We start from the raw sequence: 23,246 nt of genomic DNA on the forward strand, positions 1-23,246 counted from the left end.
TGGCACCCACCTCTTCCCAATTAGCCTATTCACCTGTGGGATATTCCAAACAGGTGTTTTATGAGCATGCCTCAACTTTCTCAGTCTTTTTTGCCACCTGTCCCAGCTTTTTTGGAACATGTTGCAGCAATCTAATTCTACGTTAATGATTATTTGCTAAAAACAATCAAGTTTATCAGTTTTAACATTAAATATCTTGTCTTTGTAGTGTATTCAATTAAATATAGGTTGAACATGATTTGCAAATCATTGTATTCTGTTTTTATTTATGGTTAACACAACGTCCCAACTTCATTGGAATTGGGGTTGTACATTGAGTGTCATAAAAGTGCTAGATTCTATTAAGCGGCACTTGTATGCATGTATGTATGTATGTTACATGGGGAGTTCTTACCTGTGTGAGGAGTTGACCAGATTTTTCAGTGAGCAGGGGTTGCGAATGAGTTTGTCTAGTAGACATACGATCTCATCAAACTTGGGTCGGTTGCTGCGTTCTCGCTGCCAGCAGTCCATCATGAGGTGGTACAGAGCCTCGGGGCAATCCATCGGACCTGGTAACCTATAGCTCTCTTCTACTGCCTTTATGACCTGCAGAAAAGCAATTGAGATGGGGGATGTTAGCTGTTCAGAAATATAGGATGACCAACACCTGAGGACAATTCCATATACAGTGCCATGAAAAGGTATTTGACCTCTTCTCAAATTACCTTTTTTCATAGTAAATTTGAGATCATCAAACTAATCACATTTTTGGGAAAGCTGAATTCATTTTCACTGACTACACCTAAGCCCGATCACCTCCAGATCTGTTCATTCAAGAAATCACTGAAATAGAACCTGTCTGACACAATGAAGTGAAAAGGAAAAGATATCAGTTTTCGACCAATCATCACAATCCAGTCTGTATAAAATACAACTAAATACAGACTCCTAAAAAAATAACAAAACTAAGTGTTCAACAGAGTAACACCTCATAAACGCATCATCATCAGATTGGCTACACTACAAAGACCAGTTAATTATTTGTGCAAGATGTAGCAGTGAATCAAAGGAATAAATCTTGGCTCGCCAAGTTTGACGCTGCAGTGGAATGTAGGCAGGCAGGAGGTCTCAGCCTACTTCTGCTAGTGCGCAGACACTGGAGGAAATTGGGCTGTTGAGTTCATGACAGCTCCTACTTTGTGTCAAATTCCCTCCCAACCTGCCACCTCCCAAAAAAAAAAAAAAAAAAAAGATTGCACTCAAACACACATGCGTGGGAGTGTGCAGAGAGAAGGCCAGCATGCCAAGAGGCAGAAGCACTACACAAAGCTGACTGGCAGGCAGCGAGAGATCAGAGAGGCAGAGGAAGAAAGAAAGAAAGACAAAAAAGAAAAAAGAAAAAACGCAATAGGGAAGCGTGTAAGGATGCAGAAGGACATGGTGGTTTTGAGAGACAAAAGACAGGATGAGAGGAAAAGTGATCGAGAGAGAGAGAGAGAGAGAGAGAGAGAGAGAGATGCAGGCTGAGAAATAAGAAACAGAAGGAGAGGGCTTACAGAAAGAGGGTGGAAGAAGCTGCAATTTCTTGTGCAGATCTGAGAAAATCCAGCATAACGCTTTCAATTAAACATCAAACGTCTTCTCCTCTACTTCACTCCTCTCATCCTCCCTTAGTCCCCCTCTCTCCACTTCTCTGAGACAGACAGCCTCATAAGCAAAAAGAGGTGGGAGGGGCCTGAAGCAGGGAGATGAGGAGGTCACAGCAGGGCTGCGTGTGCACGTGTGCATGTGTCTGTGTGTAGTGGAGTGCATGTGTAGGGTGTCTGCTTCGCACTAACTCATCACCACGCCACGCCATTGAAGTTTTTCCCATTAAGGTGACTTCTGGGTCGTACAATACTTTTAAGATCCAGCTCCTCTGACATGCTTTAGCTCCTCTCCTCACTCGCAAGTGATTTAGGTCGCTACCGCTCCACAGCCACTTAAAAATGTCATGTCATTTGCTCCTACATGGTGTTCACGGCTAAAATAAAATAGATGCTCCACGGAGCAAGTAAGTGTAAAAAGTGTGTGATATTCCCTCGCACGAGGTTCTGCTTAGCTCTGCAACTCTGTGTTCATTCACACACTTCCCTTTTTTCCCCACACACGCTACAATATCTCGCCTTGTGTTCCCATTAAAGCTATCCATTCTCATTGTCGACACTTTGCAGTAATAGATTGACAGCAATTGCTTCTGCCACAGCCCTTCCATAGAGGAACACTCATTCAGCTTCCAGAAAGGAAATTCACACATTTCACCTACACGTCTCACTCTCCCTCAACTTCTTTCTTTGTTGTGCAGAATTTGCACATAGGAACAATGCAGTCAACCGTGTCCTATTGTCTACCTGAGTTGTCAGCAAATATCTGATGCAAACTACTAATGCAGACAAATCTTTAAGGTAATATTTCATACTTGATCTGAAAAGCATAGAATAAGCACCTAATGCACAATCATGCTCTCAGTATATTACAGGTTTTCGCATAGGTTGATTTAAACTTTTTAACATTACTTGAAAAACTTTTATGATTTTAATATGGATTACTAAAATAAGATTAAAACAATTGTAATAATAATAATAAAAAATTCATCCGGGGCATGTCTGTTTAATAAAAACACTTTCTATCATACAATCATTCAACTTTTTTTTTTTTTTTACAAAATGGATACAATAATTTCAACATAAAATAAAAAACAACACACATTATGCTGTTTTTAAAGCGTGACAATCTATAATGTTTTTGAGGACAAACTAAATGATTTATGGCATAAATTCCCACTTGAACCACCTTTATTATTTTATAAATGAAACTTATAAAGGAAAAATATTGTATTAATCGCACGACATGTCAACTTGGGTCACACTTATGGACATTAAATATTTGTCAGGAAAAAATTCTGGAAGTGCATGTCCACCTCTTTAGTCATTTGAACAACCTTTTTAATTCTATTAATGGCTGCCAGTTGTGCGTCACAAAATGGCATACAATATTTTACCATAAATATGTTTGCGTACCAGATTCACTACTGCTCATGTCATTAGATGTACACACAGAAATATTGAAAATAAATGTAGTTTAGTAGTACCGTTTTATTGGATAGCCTAATACAGCTTATGGAGCAACGCGGTTTGATAAAAGGGCCACTGTAAGGCTTGCTAATTGGCTTCCACCATCAATGTAAAACACAAACATGATAAGACTTACATCTTGATTGGACATCTCCCAGTAGGGCCGTTCTCCGTATGACATCACTTCCCACATGACTATGCCATAACTCCACACATCGCTGGCTGAGGTGAACTTCCTGTATGCGATTGCCTCGGGAGCTGTCCAGCGAATCGGAATCTTCCCGCCCTGTGACAGCATGCAAGAATATAAAGGAGGCATAGAAATACAATGTATTAGTTGGATTCTTATGGCTAAAATATATACCCATCAAGTGGTCCAATTTGATACACATTTTTTCCCCTTTTATCTCAAATATCAAAAGTTTGAAAGCGTACTTAAAAACAAACCAAAACAGATCCATTCTGTACCACATTTTTCTATCATTCTGGTTGGATACCAACTTTGGTTGCATGGTACCGATGCATATCCGATGCTTGAAGCGTTATAACCCCCACCTCATAGACGCTGGTTTCGTTAGCCAGTTTATGGTGTTTTGCATTGTGTGTAAGCTTGGAGCAAGAGCATTCAAAGTCATGTGCTTGTTTTATAAACAACAAGTAATTATATTTGTTTTATAAATCTATTAGACCTTACGACGTCTACAATGTCACGTTCCATCAATATCACACTCTAATAGTCAATGCGGGGTGGTAAAGTCGACGTGTCGAATAATCGACTAACCGGTTCAACCCGACTGCCCTCAAGTCTTCCCTCACTATATCTATTAACCTTCTCTTAGGCTTTCCTCGAGCACTCTTGTCTGGCATCTCCATACTCAACATCCTTCTAACAATATACTCACCAGGCTCTATTTTCGTAGACTGTGCAAATGTTGGCGTATCTTCAGTGCAAGATCTCGCTGGTGTGTTTGCCCATTTGGCAGACTGGCCTGCGCCAAGATGGGTGTATCGACGTATCAAGGGTGTATCCTTTGACATCCGCACATGACTTTGATGACTTATGTCTGCTCAGACCAAGTCTAACTTTTGGCACAACGATCGAGGTGCAGGCAGACATTTACATGAGCTCTGGGGACATGAGTCACATTAATTTACTCAACTCTCTGAATCATTGTAGAAATCAATTAATTGAACGCATTATTATTATTATTATTATTATCATTATCATCATTATTATAGCTTTTGTTGAAGGATGATTTTCTCCGCCAGTCCTTCGCGTGTTCGTTGAATTTCGGATGATGAGAATGTTGGGGTCAGAATCAGAGACTGGAAATGAACTTCTTTAAGATCTTTATTGCAGAATATTCTGGGCACAAATGTTCTATAGACAAAGGCTGCAGCTGCACAAATGTGCACAAATGTGCTAAAATGTGCGCTTTCTCAGCGTTCAGTGCAAGATTTTATACAGTGTTCAGGGCTGTGTTTAAAGCTTGAGCAGGGTGGTCCAAGGTCACAGCAATATCTCTTCTTGGCACAAAACATCCTGTTCTGCGGCTGACATGTAGTTTTCACAGTTACGTGATTATCAGAACATTTTAATACTGAGGTTAGGTTACACAACATAACAGTACAAAAAATAAGTCTTTGTATGATCATGACATCAGTATATCACGTGCGAGTGCCTTCACTTTCAAATCATCCCATGTACTGGCTGGCGCGCAGCTATGGGGGTCAGGGGTGGAAAAGAATGATTGTTGGATGGGATATGCAGTACTGTAGATCGATGAGGTCCGCTGACATTTAAGTCACCAGCAGTTTCTCATCAGCTCATTCTGTATTTAATAAGGGTATACCACTAACGTTTAATTCTCAAGTCACGCATGGATCGCTGACTCCTCTTCTGCATATAGAGACGTCCCCTGCAATGACTATTTACGCCGCTTTAAAAGGGGATGAAAGAACCCGCTTTGATTGGACAGGATTGAAGTCGGCTGTGAACACGCCCAAACCAGTGCTGTGTCCCACTTTTAAATCAGCTGGGGCTACGCTGGTCCACGAAATGATCAAAACCGGGTCGAGTCTGCCTTCTTGCGGTTACACCAAGCGCAGCACTGGATTTGCGCTAGTCACAAAATAGAGCCCTATAGTCCTCCACCCTCACTATCTTTTCTCCCTGTGCCCTCACTCTCCAACACCTGTGCAAACTAGTTCATTGCTGTTCTTAACCTCAAAACCTTGTATGTCAGGATCGTCATAAACCGAGGGACCCTCTATCCAGACCGGACTTGACAACCCATTGTTGTACTAATGAATACTTATTTAGGAACATGGATAACAAGGTTGATATTCTTTTACAAGTGATGTAGCCAAAAGTTGTGAGTGTGCGCGCGTGACTTCATTATCGCGCTTTCATCGCTAAGATAGAACATTTCCCGGGATGACTGCTGAGGCAAATGTGCTTTCAGTCAATGAGAAGTGAAATTAGCTTGATGCAGCATTGATGAACACAGCAGCAGGATATCTCCGGATCTGATTATCTGAAGGGTGGGGATGATGTTACTCTAGCCGAGGATGCGTGAGTGAGTGAGAGCGAGTGGAGAGCAAGATGTGCAGCCTGCCGGAGAGAGGTGAGTGACGGGATATTTGGGGCTAAGGCAGAAAAGCTCAGTGCTAATTGAGTGTTGGAGAGGCCGACTGGAGTACTAATTAGCCCTCTGTTTGCAGGAAGCTGGAGATTCCTCTGAAAGGATGTCACTCAGACTGTAACACAGAGCTACTAATAAAGACCTACAATGCTGTGCGGACATTCAACGTGTGCATTTGACTGTCTGACATCACACAGTCATTATACCCCTAACACACTACCTCTAAGGTGAAACACAATCTGTTCTGGTAGTCCATTGTGGACGGCAAGAAAACCGAAAGACCAAGGATGCTGGTACATTGTGATGCATACGGTTTCGTACTACGTCCCACAATTATGACAAGGGAACCGGGAGTATCCTTTCACAGATATATATATTGCCCTGCGATTGGCTGGTGACCAGTTCAGGGTGTACCCCACCTCTCGCTCAAAGTCAGCTGAGCTCGGCGCCAGCACACCTGGGACCCTAGTGAGGATAAGCGGTTCAGAAAATGGATGGATGGAGATATACCCTGTATATATTTGTTTTGACTTTTTGTTCAAATGTTATGTATTGATAGTACACGCTTCAGTGTTGACAAAAAAATTAACATCATGAAAATCTGTTGAGAAATTAGCAAGTTGTGACTTAATTTGAATGTCCATGCATTGCCACGGAGGCACGTCGTTTAGCCGGGCTTTTTAAGTGCGCTGTCGTATCTAGTCTTCTTATCTATGGAACCGGCCCCTAAAAACGGGCTAGTTTCTGCAAGACAAGAAATAGGGTGAAAAGAAACAGTTGAGTAGAGATCTTCAATTGGAATGATTTCAATCGGAATGACAAAAAAGGCTGCATGTCAACCCGGCTATAGTGTCATACAAAAGAGCAGGTTTAAATATTTGCTCTTTGCCGAACTGAGTTCTTGAGGGTTAAGGTTAGCGTGTGATGACAGAGGATCGAACTCCTGGGGTTTGTGGCATGTTTTTCCCTCAAATAATTGCAGATTTCAAGTTTAGAGGTTTCACTGTATCATCTAGATGTTCCTAGTTTTTGCTTCCTCATTCAACTGCAGACAACGTCTGTCTTTCAGAATTTCATTGCTATGATTTATGTTTTTTTTTTGTTATTTATTGTAAATGGAGTAGTTGGTCAAGTTTTAAAATGTCACCTTGGGCTCTGGAACAAGCAATTTATTTTATGTGAAAATAAAAACAAACTGCCAGATGGAAGCCCGTGTCCCAAATAAAAATGCATAGCCTTACCCGTGTGGTGTAAGCAGCCTCAGGGTCGTCCTCCAGAACTCGGGACAGGCCAAAATCAGACACTTTGCACACAAGGTTACTGTTGACCAGGATGTTGCGAGCTGCCAGATCGCGGTGGACGTAGCCCATGTCAGACAAGTACCTGCATTCATTATTGAGAAGGAGAAGACTAAGTTTAAAAACCAAGCGATGGTGATTTGATGCCATTAGACACGTGTGTCTGCATGGTGTTTGTACCTCATGCCAGATGCAATGCCACGCAGCATACCAACCAGCTGGATAACAGTGAACTGGCCATCATTTTTCTGGAATGAATACAGGGAAATGAATGTTAGTATGGAAATAAAAAAAATATTTAAAACAAAATAAAACACTTCAAAACCTTTAAGACACAGAAAAAATGTCAATCAACCCTTTCCCTGAGCATTTAGGAGTAGAGTATTAATGATTAATTATAGAATGAGTTTCATGTAACGTTTTTCAACTCATACCAAGGCATACTATTTCGAAGAAAATCCCCACTTGATTCTCATAATAACAGGCTGTGAGTATATAATATGTATGACTGCATATCATTATACAGACTTTTAGTCTTATGGGTATAAAGTGATAAAATGTTGTTTTAAGTATTTGTTCTTGTCAGTACATTCTCTGTCCTATTGACCAACCTTAGCCGACACCCACTAAATCCAGTGAAATGAAATCAACTTTACGCTCTAATCGTTGAGTTATACCCAAAAATTATTAAAACAGAAAAGGTCAGTTTAATTCAAACTCTGAGAACACCAAATATCTCCAACATTTAACTTTTCTAAAAGGAAGGATGTGATTTAAAGGAGAGTAAAACATATTTCTCCTCATTGGTAGGAATAGCGGTTCTTTTCAACAAATTTAAGCCATTGTGTGGTTAGTTAAAGTTACGATTTAGGAAAAAGGATTATTTGTGTTTGGCACATCAATGTGTCTGCTGCATGCACCACATGCATGGATACCCCCACAAGTTGAAACGTAATTCGGCGGTACAGCATGGTAATGAAGTGCAGCCGTTATGAGTGAAAATAGCATTGTTGCTTTTACTGTTTCCATGGCCAGTTGAAAGTAAAAATCCAATTCGGATCTTTAAAACCGCCCCTTGTGATCATGTTAACACTAAGCAGTACTCTTGTCGTTACACCCTACAGTAGAAGGGGGAAAGGTGAGCAGTGGCTCATTTACAAGAGACAAGGCAGAACCATTTGCTTGTCGGTGGTCAATCACTGACATTTTATCAAGACACCTGGGATCTATTCTAATTTTAATTTATGACCAAATTGCATAATGTGTTTCCTCTGCTACTCTTCCTTCCCTACCAAACATCCCTTCCAATAAGAGGTGGGAACATTATACACAACAAACGTTGCATGCTTTTCTGAAAAACTTATTCTCGTTAAAATCAGCCTACTTCCAATGCAGATCCAGTGTGGTTTTACTCTGAGCTTCTATCACTTTTATGGCTACTTTCCTTCCAAAAATCTACAGTATAACATCCCACTTAGTCGTACAAATTAATTTACATGTTAGGCCTGATCTACGAGTATGAGCATTGGTGACTGCATTGTCAAAATGGTGCAACAACTAATCCAGAAGCCCATCCACACACTGGATTTATACTGTCCTCAGTACAGCAGCCATCCATGTAATTACTTGACAGGCTTTACTGAGCTACTCTGCCTGCTGCTCCTCCTCCCTTTGCCACTCAGGACCGTCCCGTCCCGAAAGCACTTTCCACTGACCGCACTCTTGCGTCTCACGACACCCTGAGGAATTTGTACTTACATTTTCACTCTGATGTGCTGAATCACAGGATTATTTTACATACAGTGTCGATAGATTTATTTTTTTAAGGATCGAAGCTGACCTGCCTTGATTGAACATGGTTCAATTAGAACCTATTAAAAGCTTGAAGTACTGTGCAAAGAGATCATTCACATCTGAGTGCTGAAACAGCGTGAACATGGTTCCACTAAACAGTTGTGCCAATCACATAAAGTATGTTTGCACCAAGTAGGTACATTTCAGTTTAAATGTTTGAAGTTAATGAGGTAATGAGCTGGGCTAATAAAAGCTAATTGTGCAGCTTGTCATTCCCTGTGGATCCTCTTTAGCAACAACTGTGGTGCAGCATTCAAACTACTCCCAAAAATTTAAGTTGTTTTTTTTGTACATATCTAGAGGAGTAAACACTTTCACACTTCGGCAACAATTATCTATTTACTTATTACTTAACACACTTTCAGTCAGTTGTTGCAATCTTAGTGGCTCGCTTATTATTATTCGTCCCTTTTGCCTGTATTTATTTCGCATCATCTTTACCACTGCGTAATTTGTTTATTATGATTTACTTGTCCATCATGTTCATCTTACATATTCTCTTCTGTTATTTCACAAACATATTATTCCTACCTTGAGGAACGTGTCCAGTGATCCATTCTCCATGTATTCAGTGATGATCATCACTGGTTTGCCTGAGAAGGAAAATAAAAAAAACAAAAAACAAAATTTGACAAACTTAATTTAGTTATTATTATTATTATTCATATTCATCTTTCATTATAAAGATAACAATCATTATTTTATTGCTCTGATTTACACTGCTCTGTATTTATTATTTTGGGTGCAATTTGCAACTGAGAGCTGTTTTGATATTTTTGCTTTGGTGCTAGGCAAACTATACAAAATAAGTTGATGAACTGTCAAGTAGGGAAGGACATTTAACAAAATTTCCTTGATTGGATATGGGCAAGGCGGCACGGTGGCCGACTGGTTAGAGCGTCAGCCTCACAGTTCTGAGGACCCGGGTTCAATCCCTGGGTTCAATCCCCGGCCCCGCCTGTGTGGAGTTTGCATGTTCTCCCCGTGCCTGCGTGGGTTTTCTCCGGGCATTCCGGTTTCCTCCCACATCCCAAAAACATGCATTAATTGGAGACTCTAAATTGCCCGTAGGTGTGAATGTGAGTGTGAATGGTTGTTTGTTTGTATGTGCCCTGCGATTGGCTGGCAATCAGTTGAGGGTCTACCCCGCCTCCTGCCCGATGATAGCTGGGATAGGCTCCAGCACGCCCGCGACCCTAGTGAGGAGAAGCGGCTCATACAAACAAACAACCATTCGCACTCACACTCACACCTAGGGGCAATTTAGAGACTCCAATTAACCTACCATGCATGTTTTTCGGATGTGGGAGGAAACCGGAGTGCCCGGAGAAAACCCACGCAGGCACAGGGAGCACATGCAAGCTCCACATAGGTGGGGCTGGGGATTGAACCCCGGTCCTCAGAACTATGAGGCAGACAATTTGTCAAATTCTGAATTCATAAATTTTTATTTCCATCCCCAATGGCAGGAATAAGTTTCTGTTATGTGAAGACACTCACTCTTGGTGACCACGCCCTCCAGGCGAATGATGTTGGGATGGTTAAACTGTCCCATGATTGATGCCTCCCACAGAAAGTCACGTCTCTGATGCTCTGTGTATCCTGCTTTCAACGTCTTGATGGCGACCTGCATCTCCCTTTTTCCCGGCAACCTTAGTGGTCCGCTGCACACCTCACCAAACTCCCCTGTGGCAAACAGACAGAGTGTCTTTACATTGCAGCCCACATTGACCTGTAAACATCTTATTCAATGGTACATTACAACAACCTCGAAAATGTTGCCTTTTTTTTATTTTGTTATATTTATTCAAATAAGCAGACTGTTTTTTCTGCAACCTGTAAGAACATTTGGCATCAATCTCATTGACTGTGTTGCCATGGAATGGTTCAACCCTCAACTCCACATTCAATGTCCACCGTTACAATAGATAATAGCTTCACTTTTGCAAAATCATCATGGGTTTAAATGCAGCTTATTTGCATTAATGTTTGTAGCATTTAGAAATGACTACACAATTGTTTTTTTAATGACACGGAAATTTTGGGAATAACTGTAGCGTAATATTACCTGATATTTGAGTTTGTTGTAAAATACTTTGATCGCTACCATTTTAAGTACATCTGTTTTGAATGCTATCTATTGATTTTGTTGACGTATTTGTAAACAGCTCAGACTGTTTCTGAGCTCCCCTTTTTTATAGTCTAGTCTACATACATATACAGTGGATAGCTATATATACTGTAGATACAATGATTTTGCTATACCTGTATTTATATATATTTTTTCAATCATATTTGTCCCTGTTCCGGACTGTCCACACCAATGGTGTTAAAAGAAGCAGTTAACATGAGAGAATATTTGCAGGCTGACAAAAGCAGAAATTGCTGGTACCCTTAAACGTTTGTCAGTTTTAGCCAATCAGAAGCAGAAAGTGATTCCTAAAATAACACTGGTACATGTGGATGTGATGTGAAATGGTGGTAAATATTTATAATATAATAAAGTAAAGTAAATAAGTAAACTGAGATACTCCTGAATAGAATATTGTACATAAGAAAATTGTGTCTGGACATACTGCATTGGGATAATGTAGCAAAAATATACAACCCACCAGCTCCAATGATTCTTTCAATGGAGATGAATGACACGTCAATCTCTTGGGCAAATTCATGCACAGCCTGGTTAGGGTCTTCGTAGGTGAGGGGGTCAACGTAGGTACGCACTCCAGGGAACTTTACTGCAGGCACACATGTGCATAGCATCATTAGAATTTAGATGCACAACAAAATTAGTAATACACTATACCCTCGCCGATTTGCTAATCACCAAACACTAGCTGTAGTCTCACCTAGTAGCAAAGCTTTCTGTAGAACATAAAACTATTAGTTGAAACGGCCTGCCCCTTAATGCTCCTTTGCATTCCCCACATGACACAAATACAGGTTTGGAAGCCATTTATTTCTAAGGGTAATGTTGTAAAATTTTAAATGATATTAGCGTTTTTGGATCATACTTTGAGGTATATTTATGGTGTAAAAAAAAAAAGTAAGGAGGACTACTGTGGGCAAGGTTTTGCTCTTCACGTGGGTTTTGGTCCCATATGCTGTCTGTCTATAATGAAACAATTATCTTTCAGTATGACAGTAACACACACTGGCACAATGGTACTTCTTATGATCCGACATAGCAGTCTCGATCATCCCTAATTGCAACAGATGGGGTGTAGAACGGAATTGCAAAATGTTGCCAAATATATGAAGCTGTCAAGATGGATAAATGATCATCGCTCCATTTGTACTCAGCCAGTATGCCAACAATGAAAAGCCCTCAGGATCTTTGACTGTACTGTCACGCAGACACACATGGTCAGGCCTTCAGGGGTAAACTAACCCATACCGACATGGCCACTATTTGAATCCTCAACTATAAACTGCTGATGACCTAGCCTCTCACCCCAAAATTAAAACGCACAGTACCATAACAATAATTTGAATCAATGAAATTAAAAAATCTCAATTGTGGAGATACTGTACACATTTTTCTCTGGTCAGTAACAAAACACATTGTGGACTTACTGTGACCATTATGGAAGTGCATTTTCTCCTCCTCAGGATCTTGCTTTGCTTTGCTGTAGCCACACCTCCTATGAAAGAGAAGACATTATTATTGTAGCATTGCTTTACTTGTTATTATAGTTTGAAACTAAGGGTCTCGTTCCCTGACTGGCATAATTCTGGCGCGATGCGTGGTGTAACTGCGCAGGAGTGGGATAGACCCGCTGTTGGTAATTTCATGAACCAGCGCACCCCACTACATCTACAAGAGGGACGTGATCAGAGCCGACTTCAATTCTGTCCAATCAAGGCGGCTCCTCTCATTCCCTTTAAATGCGACATCTTAGAAACGCATTGACAGCCTTTGACATGGTGGAAGAAGATTTGCTGGAGGTTGAAGTGCACAGGTTGAAGTACGTTTATATGGGACTGGAAGAAGACTTTCATGGGTGGTTGATGTAAAGAAGATCACAAATATCTGCAATGTGAAGTGGGCACTTGGAGACCGCCCCCAACCCCCGATGGTGTCTGTACCCTCCCATGCCGGTCAGTAGGATGATTAAAAAATATATAAAATAATGATGATCATAATCTTAATAATGGATTTAATAAATGTATTTCTACAATGATTCCGACGGTTGGATGCCCGCTGTTCACATATTTATGAATGGATTTCATCTGACAACTACCACAACTGTCCGCAGAGCTAAGAATCTGTCTGCCAGTGCCCCGATTAAAATGACCAAAATCGCGTAAGACTGGGACTCTACCTACTGCGCCAGACTTAGACGTCGTCTCCGCAGTCCTAAGTTTAGACCTACTTTCTGTCACCCAAATTGTCACTCGACCAGACGCATGCCAAAGGACACACCTTTATTGCGCGGCTACGCCCAGCTTGTTGCAGACGGGTCTGCCAAATTGGCAAACACACACAACGAGCCTTGCGCTGGGAAGCAAAATCAATATACGCCAGTTTTTGCGCTCCGCTGCGGGTGCACCGTCTAAGAAAATAGAACCCTAAGTGTCATTTAATACATATTTCATACAGAATGAAACAGGAAACTGGACAGAAAAGTGTGCATTATATTGTACTTCAGACAGTCAGTGGAAAGGCAGCAAAGTACAATATTGGTTAACACGTCTGCTTTGCAGTTTAATTTGGGTTTCAAATCTCTGCCTCCCAAAGTGGAGTTTGTAGGATCTCCTGGTGCTTGTGTTGACAAGTGCAATAGAAAATGGATGGTTGGACAGCCGGTGGACTATTTCGGTGTATCATCTTGTATTTTAAAGATTTTTCAAGGTTTACACATAAGCAAGAGACTGATTTTTCCCAAGTCAGCTTATCAATAGAATAAAATACTTTTTTGACAAGATGTTTTTTCTTTTAGAATTTTGTGGCCATAGGTTTTCTTTTCAAATGATATGTAAAAGGAAGTTATTATCATCTTCATTTTTTTTCTGTTGGGGCGAAAAATCCTCCCACGCGTCTGCGTTTGTGCCATGCCAAACAATTTCTCTATGTCAATATTTACACGAGAGCCATCGGATACAATCAGATAACCTAGATTAAAAAAAGAAGATTGATTTTGTACTTAATGCCATGGGCGCACATACACACACAGACGCATACGGTACGGCACAGAGAGAGCAGACATGCAAATTATTATAATGCAAACTAACCAGCTGTAATTGGAGCCAATCAGGAAATTTCTCATGCCTGCCAAAAATGTTCAACATAGGCCAGAAGTGGGAGCTTCTTAATTTCAGAGTTGATGAAACTTGAAATTTACTTACTGGTATTTGCAGACTAGGTAGAGGAACGGCAACGTAATTTGGTATATGGGAATACTTCAAGAAATGCAGGCCATAGCTGATGGGCGACATTGTGTTTGTCTACAACCGCACTTTTGTACTATAGATATGGACAATGAATGATGTTTTTGCTTTTGTATGGAAGACAAAATTAAATATTTGGAAATAGATTTTTTTAGTTGAACTATCCCTATACCCCATTAAGCATTCATGCAGTTCAATGCACAGATTGTACATACGATATTTTGAAATTATGATTTTAACCTATTATAATCACTGATATTGTTTTTTTTTTTTTTAAATTTAAATAGTCACACATGCAGCTCTCTCTGTGTAGGACAGAGAAGACAAGAGGCTTTGCATTGGCAGCTGGATATTCACTGTACACACTGTGTATGTACAGTGAATATCCAGTGGGCGTGTGTGTGTGTTTTGTGTCTGCCTGGGGGTGTCTAGTTTTCCGGATCTGTTGAGTCAAGGGATTTGAGCGTGCCCACTGCCCAGTGGCCACTTGGCCGTCAGACTTCCTGTATGGGGATTTCTGTGTGTATGTGTATGCATGTTAACTCATGTGGACATGCATCACTGCGTATAAACGTGTCTACACATGTGTGCACCGTTTCTATGTCAACGGATGTGTGTTAGCAGTCTGGACAGTTAAGATGGGGAGGGGTGGCTTGGGGCATATCGTAGATTGGGGGGATTGTGTGGCCCAAATTCAACAGTGAGAATTTTGTCCTGCTTCCATATTTTCCCCCCTTTGCATGCATGCACCATTCTTGAACACTTTTCATTCTATTTCTTACAGATCATCACTGCCTGCATAGTTCACATATAATTTGTTAAAATAATGCAAGCTCTGCTAGATCAGATTGAAAATAAAACTTTTCAAGATACCTTTGAGTGGTACGATGTACGTTTTGCACGACAGAAAAAAAAACAAAATGCTCTCAAAAACATGGATGTGTTAACGTCATTAGCCAGGAAATCCCACTCCATCCACTTTCAAATAGACCACATTATAGGTGTAACGGCTAATATTTACTGTACCATGATATTTGTTCAAAATGGCCCCTCACCTATCCCGTCTGATTTCTATGGTAGCCCATTATGCAGGGAATATGTTTGGGATGAATTAATTGTGCCATCTCCCTGTCAACATATTACATCCATTATGCTGCTACTGCTTCAAGACGTCAACAGCTTCAAAAAAAAAATCGCATGAACTGACCAGAAATACATGATTTATTTTTTTAATTTGCAATGCCCATCCCTAGGTATGTTGGGTACTCTCCCAGATAGGCACAATACACAGGCCGAAAACAGTAAGGCTCAGCATATTGTAGAACAAGGATCAATGATATTCATGAGTCCAAGCTCTGACAGTAAAGCATTATGACCACAGCAGCTGCTCTACTTGACCTCCACAGTGCATGCGACTGAGGGCTACAGGTTGTAGCTGTGATATTGATGGATGTGTCGGCTGCACTGCGTACGCTCTTTACTGACCCTTTATATAAACAACCTAAGTTTAACACTCCTGATGTGAACCTCTGACTCAGATCAAATGAGTTGAGGAATGCCTCATGATCTGTGCACTGAACATATTCAACCCATGACTGCTGTCACACTTGTCAAAGAGCAACAAACAAAGGCTGTCATAACAACTTCAGGCCACAAATGGGAGCCCCCAAACATGCCAGCTGTGTTTCTTTTTTCATTATTATGCTCTCTTTTTCTCTCTTTTTTTTACCATCAAGTGTGGTAGAGGCTCATATTTAAAAAAGAAAAAAAAAACTTGTTGATTTTGAAAATATAAAATTTTGTATTGATTATTAAGGAGTTATGTAAATTGATTTTGCAGCATGATTCAGGTGGTACAGTGGACGTCTCCCAACCTGAAGGTGACCATGTGGAATCTTCCTTGATCAAGAAAGATAATGCACCCCCAGTTGTTCCTGATGCTTTGATGTTCATCAGTAAATGAATGAGTGAAATGAACGTTAAAGTGTTTTGAGTGCTTTGAAGGTTGCACTACACAGGTGAAAGCTCCTTTATGTAAAAAATGACAATCTATATAGTGATCATTGATTTTTTTTCCCATGGATTATTTCCCTCAGAATGGGTCGCTAAGCAAAAATAATATCAGACTGCTGTCCCATTATTCTTTTTTATGCAATAGGAGACACAAAAAGTCCACGCAATGTGCATTCATATACAACTACAGGTATATTTTGGTTGCCTTACCTTCCACTGAGTAGAAATCCAGCCACTACTGCCAGGAGGACCAGCGCCAAAGTGATGGCCACTGCTACAATGGAAGCTTGGGCACGTTCACTGGTAGCTGTTACTGCCAATGGAAAGAGATAAAAACAGAACTAGATATACAAACACATCCACTTGGACTATGACACTGATACTTCAAAAACAGTATACAGTCAAGTTCAGGTGTGAGGTTTTTGTATTGCCACGCTTTCCCACTTGCGATTAATCTCACACTGCATTCAACATTTCTCTGTGAACTCACAGTAAGGGCTCGTCTGGAATTCAAAACGGCGGCTAAAAGTGCCATATCCTGCAGATGTCCTGGCTCGCACCTGTAAAACACAAGGTACAGATATAAACAACACAAAATTCTCTCATGCACTATACAGTCTTATAGTCTATATACATATAAATGACACAACTACTTAATATATCAAACTTTCTAAAACCACTCTCACTGTCCAGTACGCCTTAATTTTTAGCCAACATCCAGTTAAGTTGCAATCATTTTCAATTATCAAAAACTGCCAAACTTGGGAAGAAACTAAGGCCCGCGGAACAGTGTGCGGGATTCGGCAACTAATTTTCATGAGTGCCCCGTTAAAAAAAAAAATGGATGGGCAGTAAACGCCGTCGCAACGTCTCCGAACTAGGCTAACGGCCAATCATAAATTCCTCGACATATCACGTTAGCTTTCACAATCAAAATATATGTTTCCATTATTGGTGAGAGGCAGTCAGCCTCCGCCATTGAAAAACTGCACCAATAAAGTAGCATACAGGTTTTTCATCAAAATTGATTTTATTTTATTTGCAGTGGTGAAGAACTGCACTGGAGCTTACTGAGAATGGTTTCTAAGATTCTGACCCAATCAAGCAGCTAACTAAGGTAACGAAACAAGAAACATCCTTTATTATAATGCAGAGAAGTTGTACACTACACAGAGAGTCTGAACATGATCCAAATAAAACCGTTACCTGTGTTCTATGCACAAAAAATTGCGGTGGATGAGGAAGACCACTATTAAGCCATCGCGTCCCCCTGGTCACACCTATGGTCAATTTAGAGCAGGGGTCACCAACCTTCTTGTGTACTGATTAGTGCTAAGGGCTACCAGTTTGACATGACTTCTGAACTGAGCTGGACTGCTTGGTTGAAAGGTATCTTAAAAGCAACTCAACATTTCCTGATTTTAGCTCCTTGCCTGAGAAGGTTTATTTTTTATTACTTTTATTTCTATTATATCTCATGGGGAAAATTATTATGAAGTGTGAAGAAATTGATCAGCCTCCTGGAACAGATTGTCCACTGTCAGCTTCCTATATTGAATTCTACAGAGAACACGCTGACTATGACCATTTCCAAATATCTTGCCTTACTTTATTGGTCCAGCATAATACGTTCTGAGGGACCATTTGAGTTATACATCACTTCAAACAAGCTAAATCTTTGCAAGTGCTTGTTCAACTTCCATATAGCCCTTGATGTTTCTTTTTCGTGTCATCTCATTTTCATTAATCAATGTCTCTATGGATTTTCTAAGTCTGTGTCTGACCTGGAAGATGTAGACTGAAGAGGGTTTTAAGCTTTCCACCACCATCTCAGTCTCCCTGGATTTTATTATAGTGTAGCTGGAGTCCTGCTCCTGTTGGAAGACAAAGAGTGAGTGTGCGTGTGTGAGTTTCAGACATATATATTGTAATACTTGCATTTTTGTTTTTGTTTTTACTGTACTCCATGAGCTTTATTTGAGTGTGTGTTACGCCTGTGTGGAAGGATCAGTTTCCCAACTGTAACCTCATCAGGTTTAAACAAGGCTAAATGCCCACTCCATTAGCCAGAAACCATTAGCTAACCACTGACCACAAAGCTTTTTCCCCCCCTCTCGCTCTCTCTGTCTAGTATACCTTTATTATGACCTTCCCGGAAAAGAATGCTTACAAGGAAGAAAGGGAGAGAATAGAAAGGGCACATGCTCACTGAACTGAGCTGAAGCATCAAATTGCTCTCTTTTAACAATGTCCGCCTTAAAAACAGCTTTGCGAAAGTGAACGTTACTTTCACAAGATGCCATTTAAGTGTGAAAACATCAGCAAAAGGATGCTACTCCACACACTCGAAAAGCAAGCAGCTGGGGCAAAGCCAAGGAAGTCAGAAGTTATGGGGTTGCGTTTGCAAACCAGATTATTTACTGTACAAATGGCAGCAGATACCTGTAGAATAAATCATCAGAAGAAAAAAATCAAATCCATTGTTTCATAATACTTCTGGACTTAATTGTATGTCCTTATTTGTATATGCCACACAAATTCTAATCATTTAGTACAAATTGCATTGAAGTATTTGATACTGCATTCAAGGATTTTAACAGGCCACAACATTAGGTACATGAGCACAAATTGAGATTCAAGAGTTGTGGCACAAATGATCATTTGACAATAATGATAATAATCCATCCATCATCATAATCCTCACTTGGGTCGCGGGTGTGCTGGAGCCTATCCCAGCTCTTTTTGAGCAAGAGGCGGGTACACTCTGCACTGGTCACCAGCTAGTCGCGGGGCACATATAAACAAACAACCATTTTCAATCACATTCATATCTACTGGCAATTTAGAGTCTTCAATCAACATAATACAGGATAAAATATTTTCAGTTTTGAGTTGTACTCATTTAACAGTATGTTTATTGTTGTGTTTGTTGTTTGCAGAGGTTTAGAGCTGAATGCCTTAAGTGCTTCTAATAGTTTTTTGGTCATGTGACTTAGCAAAACAAGGGTAGAAAAGTATTGCAACACTGTAAACTATAACTACAATAATAAATATGCTGTAAATAAACACTAAACACCAACATTCATTGGAAAGGCAAAATGTTTGAAGCAGCTCTTGAACTGGATCTCAGTAGATTGTGCAGCTGTACATAAAGAAGTGGCCAGTGAGTGCATGCTGCATGAGGATCATAAATGCAAAAAGATTGGCATCCATTTGCTAGATAAATGTAGACTTTTGCCTTTGGACAACATCCGTACAAAAGAAGAGCATTAGTTTGATAGAATTACCTTCTCAAAATACTTGATCTCATATTCCAGGATGATGCCATTTGGTCGGTCCGGTTCTGCCCAGGAAAGTGCGATGCTGCTCTTTCCGGCATGACCTTTTCTTACCACACTCACCGGCGAAGGTGCTGCACATAGGCACACATACACGCACGTACATTCAGTACTTAAAACCCACCAAGAAGAGAGCTTGACATCTGAAAATGATGTTCCTTGGCATTTGAAACTTAGTTAATTGTAAGGATACAAAAGACCACAAAGGGACAACATTGATGTGTTGAGATGATTTAAATAATTTTTTTGTGTGAGGATGTTTCCAACCAATTGTACTCCATTACTGTGAGTATGCATCCATTTGACTCATTTCATCCATGATGTGTCCACCCACATTTCGTATTGAGGCTCCTTTGAGGATGCTCGATTGTTTCCGCTGAGCTGTTCCAGCCAATGAGAGGATTTATCGGCCAAGGCAGCTCAGCTACAATTTTGGCATTGAGATGCGCGAGCGCCTAATTAAACTATGCAGTTAAATCTTCAGCAATTCAATCAATGCTGGCAGAGGAGAAGGCGAGTTGAACCACGACTCTGTCAATCTGTCGCAGTGCTGAGTGAGCCGCAACACAGCAAAATATTATGAGCATTACTGGGAGGCTACTTCTTGGTTCATGTAGGGTGAAAATCTGTAAAAGTCGTGCCATTAAGAATTTAAAAAAGAAAAAAAATGGTGAAATGTATTCCTTTAAAGTTGCACAAAACTGGAAGCTGAACCTCTGTCGTGAATAATGTCAAGATCTCCATTTATTGAGAATCAAAGAATACCAATGTTTGACCAAAGAGATTCCAATGTATAAAGTTTTTGCTATCTATCTATCTAACCAACAAACAACAATCAAAACATTACCTCTCGTTTTTTGCCTTCTGTGTTCAGTGGAGGCAATTCAAACTTATGATAAAGAAACATCATGCACTCTCTGTGAAAATACTTTAACATTTCACAGAATGGTCCAGCCTAAAGTTGTGTAATTTATTCTAGAAACTCTCGAGTTAACTGAGCTGGCTTGCGTGAGTCTGCATCCGTCACTGAGCCATCCTGTTGTAACCTGAGATGTTGGCCCATCTCTCAAAGGGACAGTTGGAGAATCTACGACACAAGAGGCTTTTAACCAAGCAAAATGCTCCCTCTGGCAACATCTACATTGTGTGTGTGTGTGTGTAGGTGTGTGTGCGTGTGTGTGTGAGACCAAACAACGTTTAGGTTTCAATAGTCTCAGTAGAACTCTACAGGGAATAAATCATCGCTACAAACACAGTAACTGCATCCTGAGTCGACCATTGCACAAATGTCCTATCTGCAACATCTTAAAAGCCTGAAACCAAAAACCGACACACATGCACACACTCTGTTTTTAAATACGGTAAAGGCTTGACTGTCATGAAGACAGAGTCGCTTTATTTTTACTGCAGATTAACTGGTAATAATTCACCAAAAGTACATTTAAATACTGAAACAATGGATTCATGATTTACGGATATTATTCATACATTACTAATGGGGTTCCATATGAAAGCAAGCTGACTGCAAAGCCTTCAGGTACAAAGACAACATTAAGAATTGTGTACTGACCAAATACCAACCCACACCTAATTGTAGAACTTTTTCTAATTAGAATTTAGTAGGCTTTCATACTGTAATCTAAATAGTAGTAAATATAAAAATATAATCTTAATAAATACAGTTGTAGTCACTGACGGTGTAGTGGTGCACTCGCCTGACTTAGGTGCGGGCAGCGTGGGATCAGTTCCCACTCAGTGACGATGTGAATGTGAATGGTTGTCTATGTCTATATGTGCCCTGCGACTGACTGGCGACCAGTTCAGGGTGTAGTCCGCCTTTTGCCCAAAGTCAGCTGGGATAGGCTCCAGCACCCTGCGACCCTAACCAGGATAAGCCGTGTTGAAAATGGATGGATGGATGGTTAAATACAATTTAAATTTGTGCCAGATCAATTAGATTTCTATTATTCTCTTTTCATTATATCAACTATGGAAACAGAATACAGACTAAGATATATTCCAGTGGCACAGTTGTAGGACAACAGATTTTAGGGCCCAATCAAACAATTGTTTTAAAGCAGCAGATCTGAGAACAATGATCGGAGATGGAAGTGCGAGACAAGGGTAAGAGTTGGGGTTGCAAAGGAACATGTGAGTGCTTTGATACAAGTGTGGGAGATCTGCAAGGCACTTTTTACTCAATGCTTAAAGACAGCTGTCTACTTGTCAAGTTGAAGTACCTCTGTTTTACAGCATTACCACAGTGTTGAAAATAAAACACAGAACCACTTTCACTCTGGAGCTTTTTAAAAAAAAAAAAATCAATTCAGACCCTCAAACATCCAACTATGGTTTATAAGTACTCTTGAGAAATATCATCATCAGTAGAACTAAAGTGTTAGAAAAAGAAATAACCTTTCAGCGAATCTGATTTCATTTTGTTTTCTTGCAACTTGCTTTATTTCATACCAATCTTTTGTGTTGTAACATTTGTAATCCAACCCTGCCAGACACACAAGATACCAGAACACCTATATTCACTAAGGCATACATAAAAGCAATGAAGAAGGCCAGCAAGAAATTTACAAAGCGACACACTACACAAAGCTTCATTTTCATTCGAGAATTCCATCAAGATGTCAAATGAAATGAACGGCAACTTGCATTCGCTAACTTGCTCCATGAAGTATCCCAGGATTGTGTCTGTTCTGTATAATGTCTCATATTTTCTATTCTCCTTGTCCAACTAATTCTGCTTCAGCACGTAGCATGCAACCACTTGCATCTGTAACTAACTATCTATGCCTTTATTTTCTATATTGGTTATCCTGTTCAGGATCGTGCGGTGAGCTTGAGCCTATCCCAGCTGGCCTGGGGCTAAAGGCGGACTACACCTTTGACTGGTCAATCACAAGGTACATGTATAGACAGAAAAACATTTACACATTCACACTGTCACGCAGTGGGAATTTAACCAAAACTGTCTGGAAGTCAGTGACTGTAACTAACTGTAAATGACCTAAAGGAAAACAGAATGAATTTAGTTGGAAATTGTGAACATTTACGTAAATGACTTCCTCCCACAATCCAAAAACATCCATCAATTGAAGACTTTAAATTGTCCATAGGCGTAAATGGTTGGGCAAGTGGTATAGCAGTTGCATGGATGGATGGGAGTTACACTATCGGTCAAAGGTTTTAGAGCACCCCAATTTTTCCAGCTTGAAATTTATGTAGTTCAATTTCTCATTTTACTCTGAAATGAAAGCACATAACAAATAAACGAAGTTCCAAAAGGTATCATGCAATCAATCTACAAACAAAAATGTAGTCTAAACCTTTGACTGTTTTAAGTAGCCACCTCAGGCAGATATAACAGCTGAACACACTCTTGGCATTATCTCTGAAATGGTAATCAAATATTCTTCTTCAGTAAGTTCTTTCCAACTCTGTTGTGGAAGTTCCCATAATTGGACTTTTACCCTCGTTCCGTTCAAGTCATTTTCACGGTTATTTAGGATATTTGTCAACTCAGCAAATTTCTGGTTTCAGTTACTATCGTTGAAGTTATTATTATTATTTATGTTTATAAATGACTGTAGTTGGAATAAA

At 40.1% G+C, this 23,246-nt stretch overlaps 1 protein-coding gene across 3 annotated transcripts in view; it reads right to left on the reverse strand.

Annotated features, from left to right (window-relative positions):
* The window catches only part of LOC133413298 (ephrin type-A receptor 5), a 93,977-nt gene that overhangs the window by 10,654 nt on the left and 60,077 nt on the right, over window positions 1-23,246 (reverse strand). For all 3 annotated transcript variants that reach the window (XM_061697453.1, XM_061697454.1, XM_061697452.1), the window contains exons 6-17: window positions 19,584-19,708; window positions 18,081-18,170; window positions 16,787-16,856; window positions 16,507-16,609; window positions 12,469-12,536; window positions 11,505-11,630; window positions 10,393-10,578; window positions 9,424-9,485; window positions 7,219-7,286; window positions 6,982-7,123; window positions 3,232-3,381; window positions 395-588 (exon numbers count right to left, since the gene is read on the reverse strand). In XM_061697453.1, coding sequence (XP_061553437.1) covers window positions 395-588; window positions 3,232-3,381; window positions 6,982-7,123; window positions 7,219-7,286; window positions 9,424-9,485; window positions 10,393-10,578; window positions 11,505-11,630; window positions 12,469-12,536; window positions 16,507-16,609; window positions 16,787-16,856; window positions 18,081-18,170; window positions 19,584-19,708 — 1,384 coding nt within the window. The remainder of the gene's footprint in view (window positions 1-394; window positions 589-3,231; window positions 3,382-6,981; window positions 7,124-7,218; window positions 7,287-9,423; window positions 9,486-10,392; window positions 10,579-11,504; window positions 11,631-12,468; window positions 12,537-16,506; window positions 16,610-16,786; window positions 16,857-18,080; window positions 18,171-19,583; window positions 19,709-23,246) is intronic.

Source organism: Phycodurus eques, chromosome 15 (assembly GCF_024500275.1).
Source record: "Phycodurus eques isolate BA_2022a chromosome 15, UOR_Pequ_1.1, whole genome shotgun sequence".
In the NCBI taxonomy this organism is placed as follows: Eukaryota; Metazoa; Chordata; class Actinopteri; order Syngnathiformes; family Syngnathidae; genus Phycodurus; species Phycodurus eques.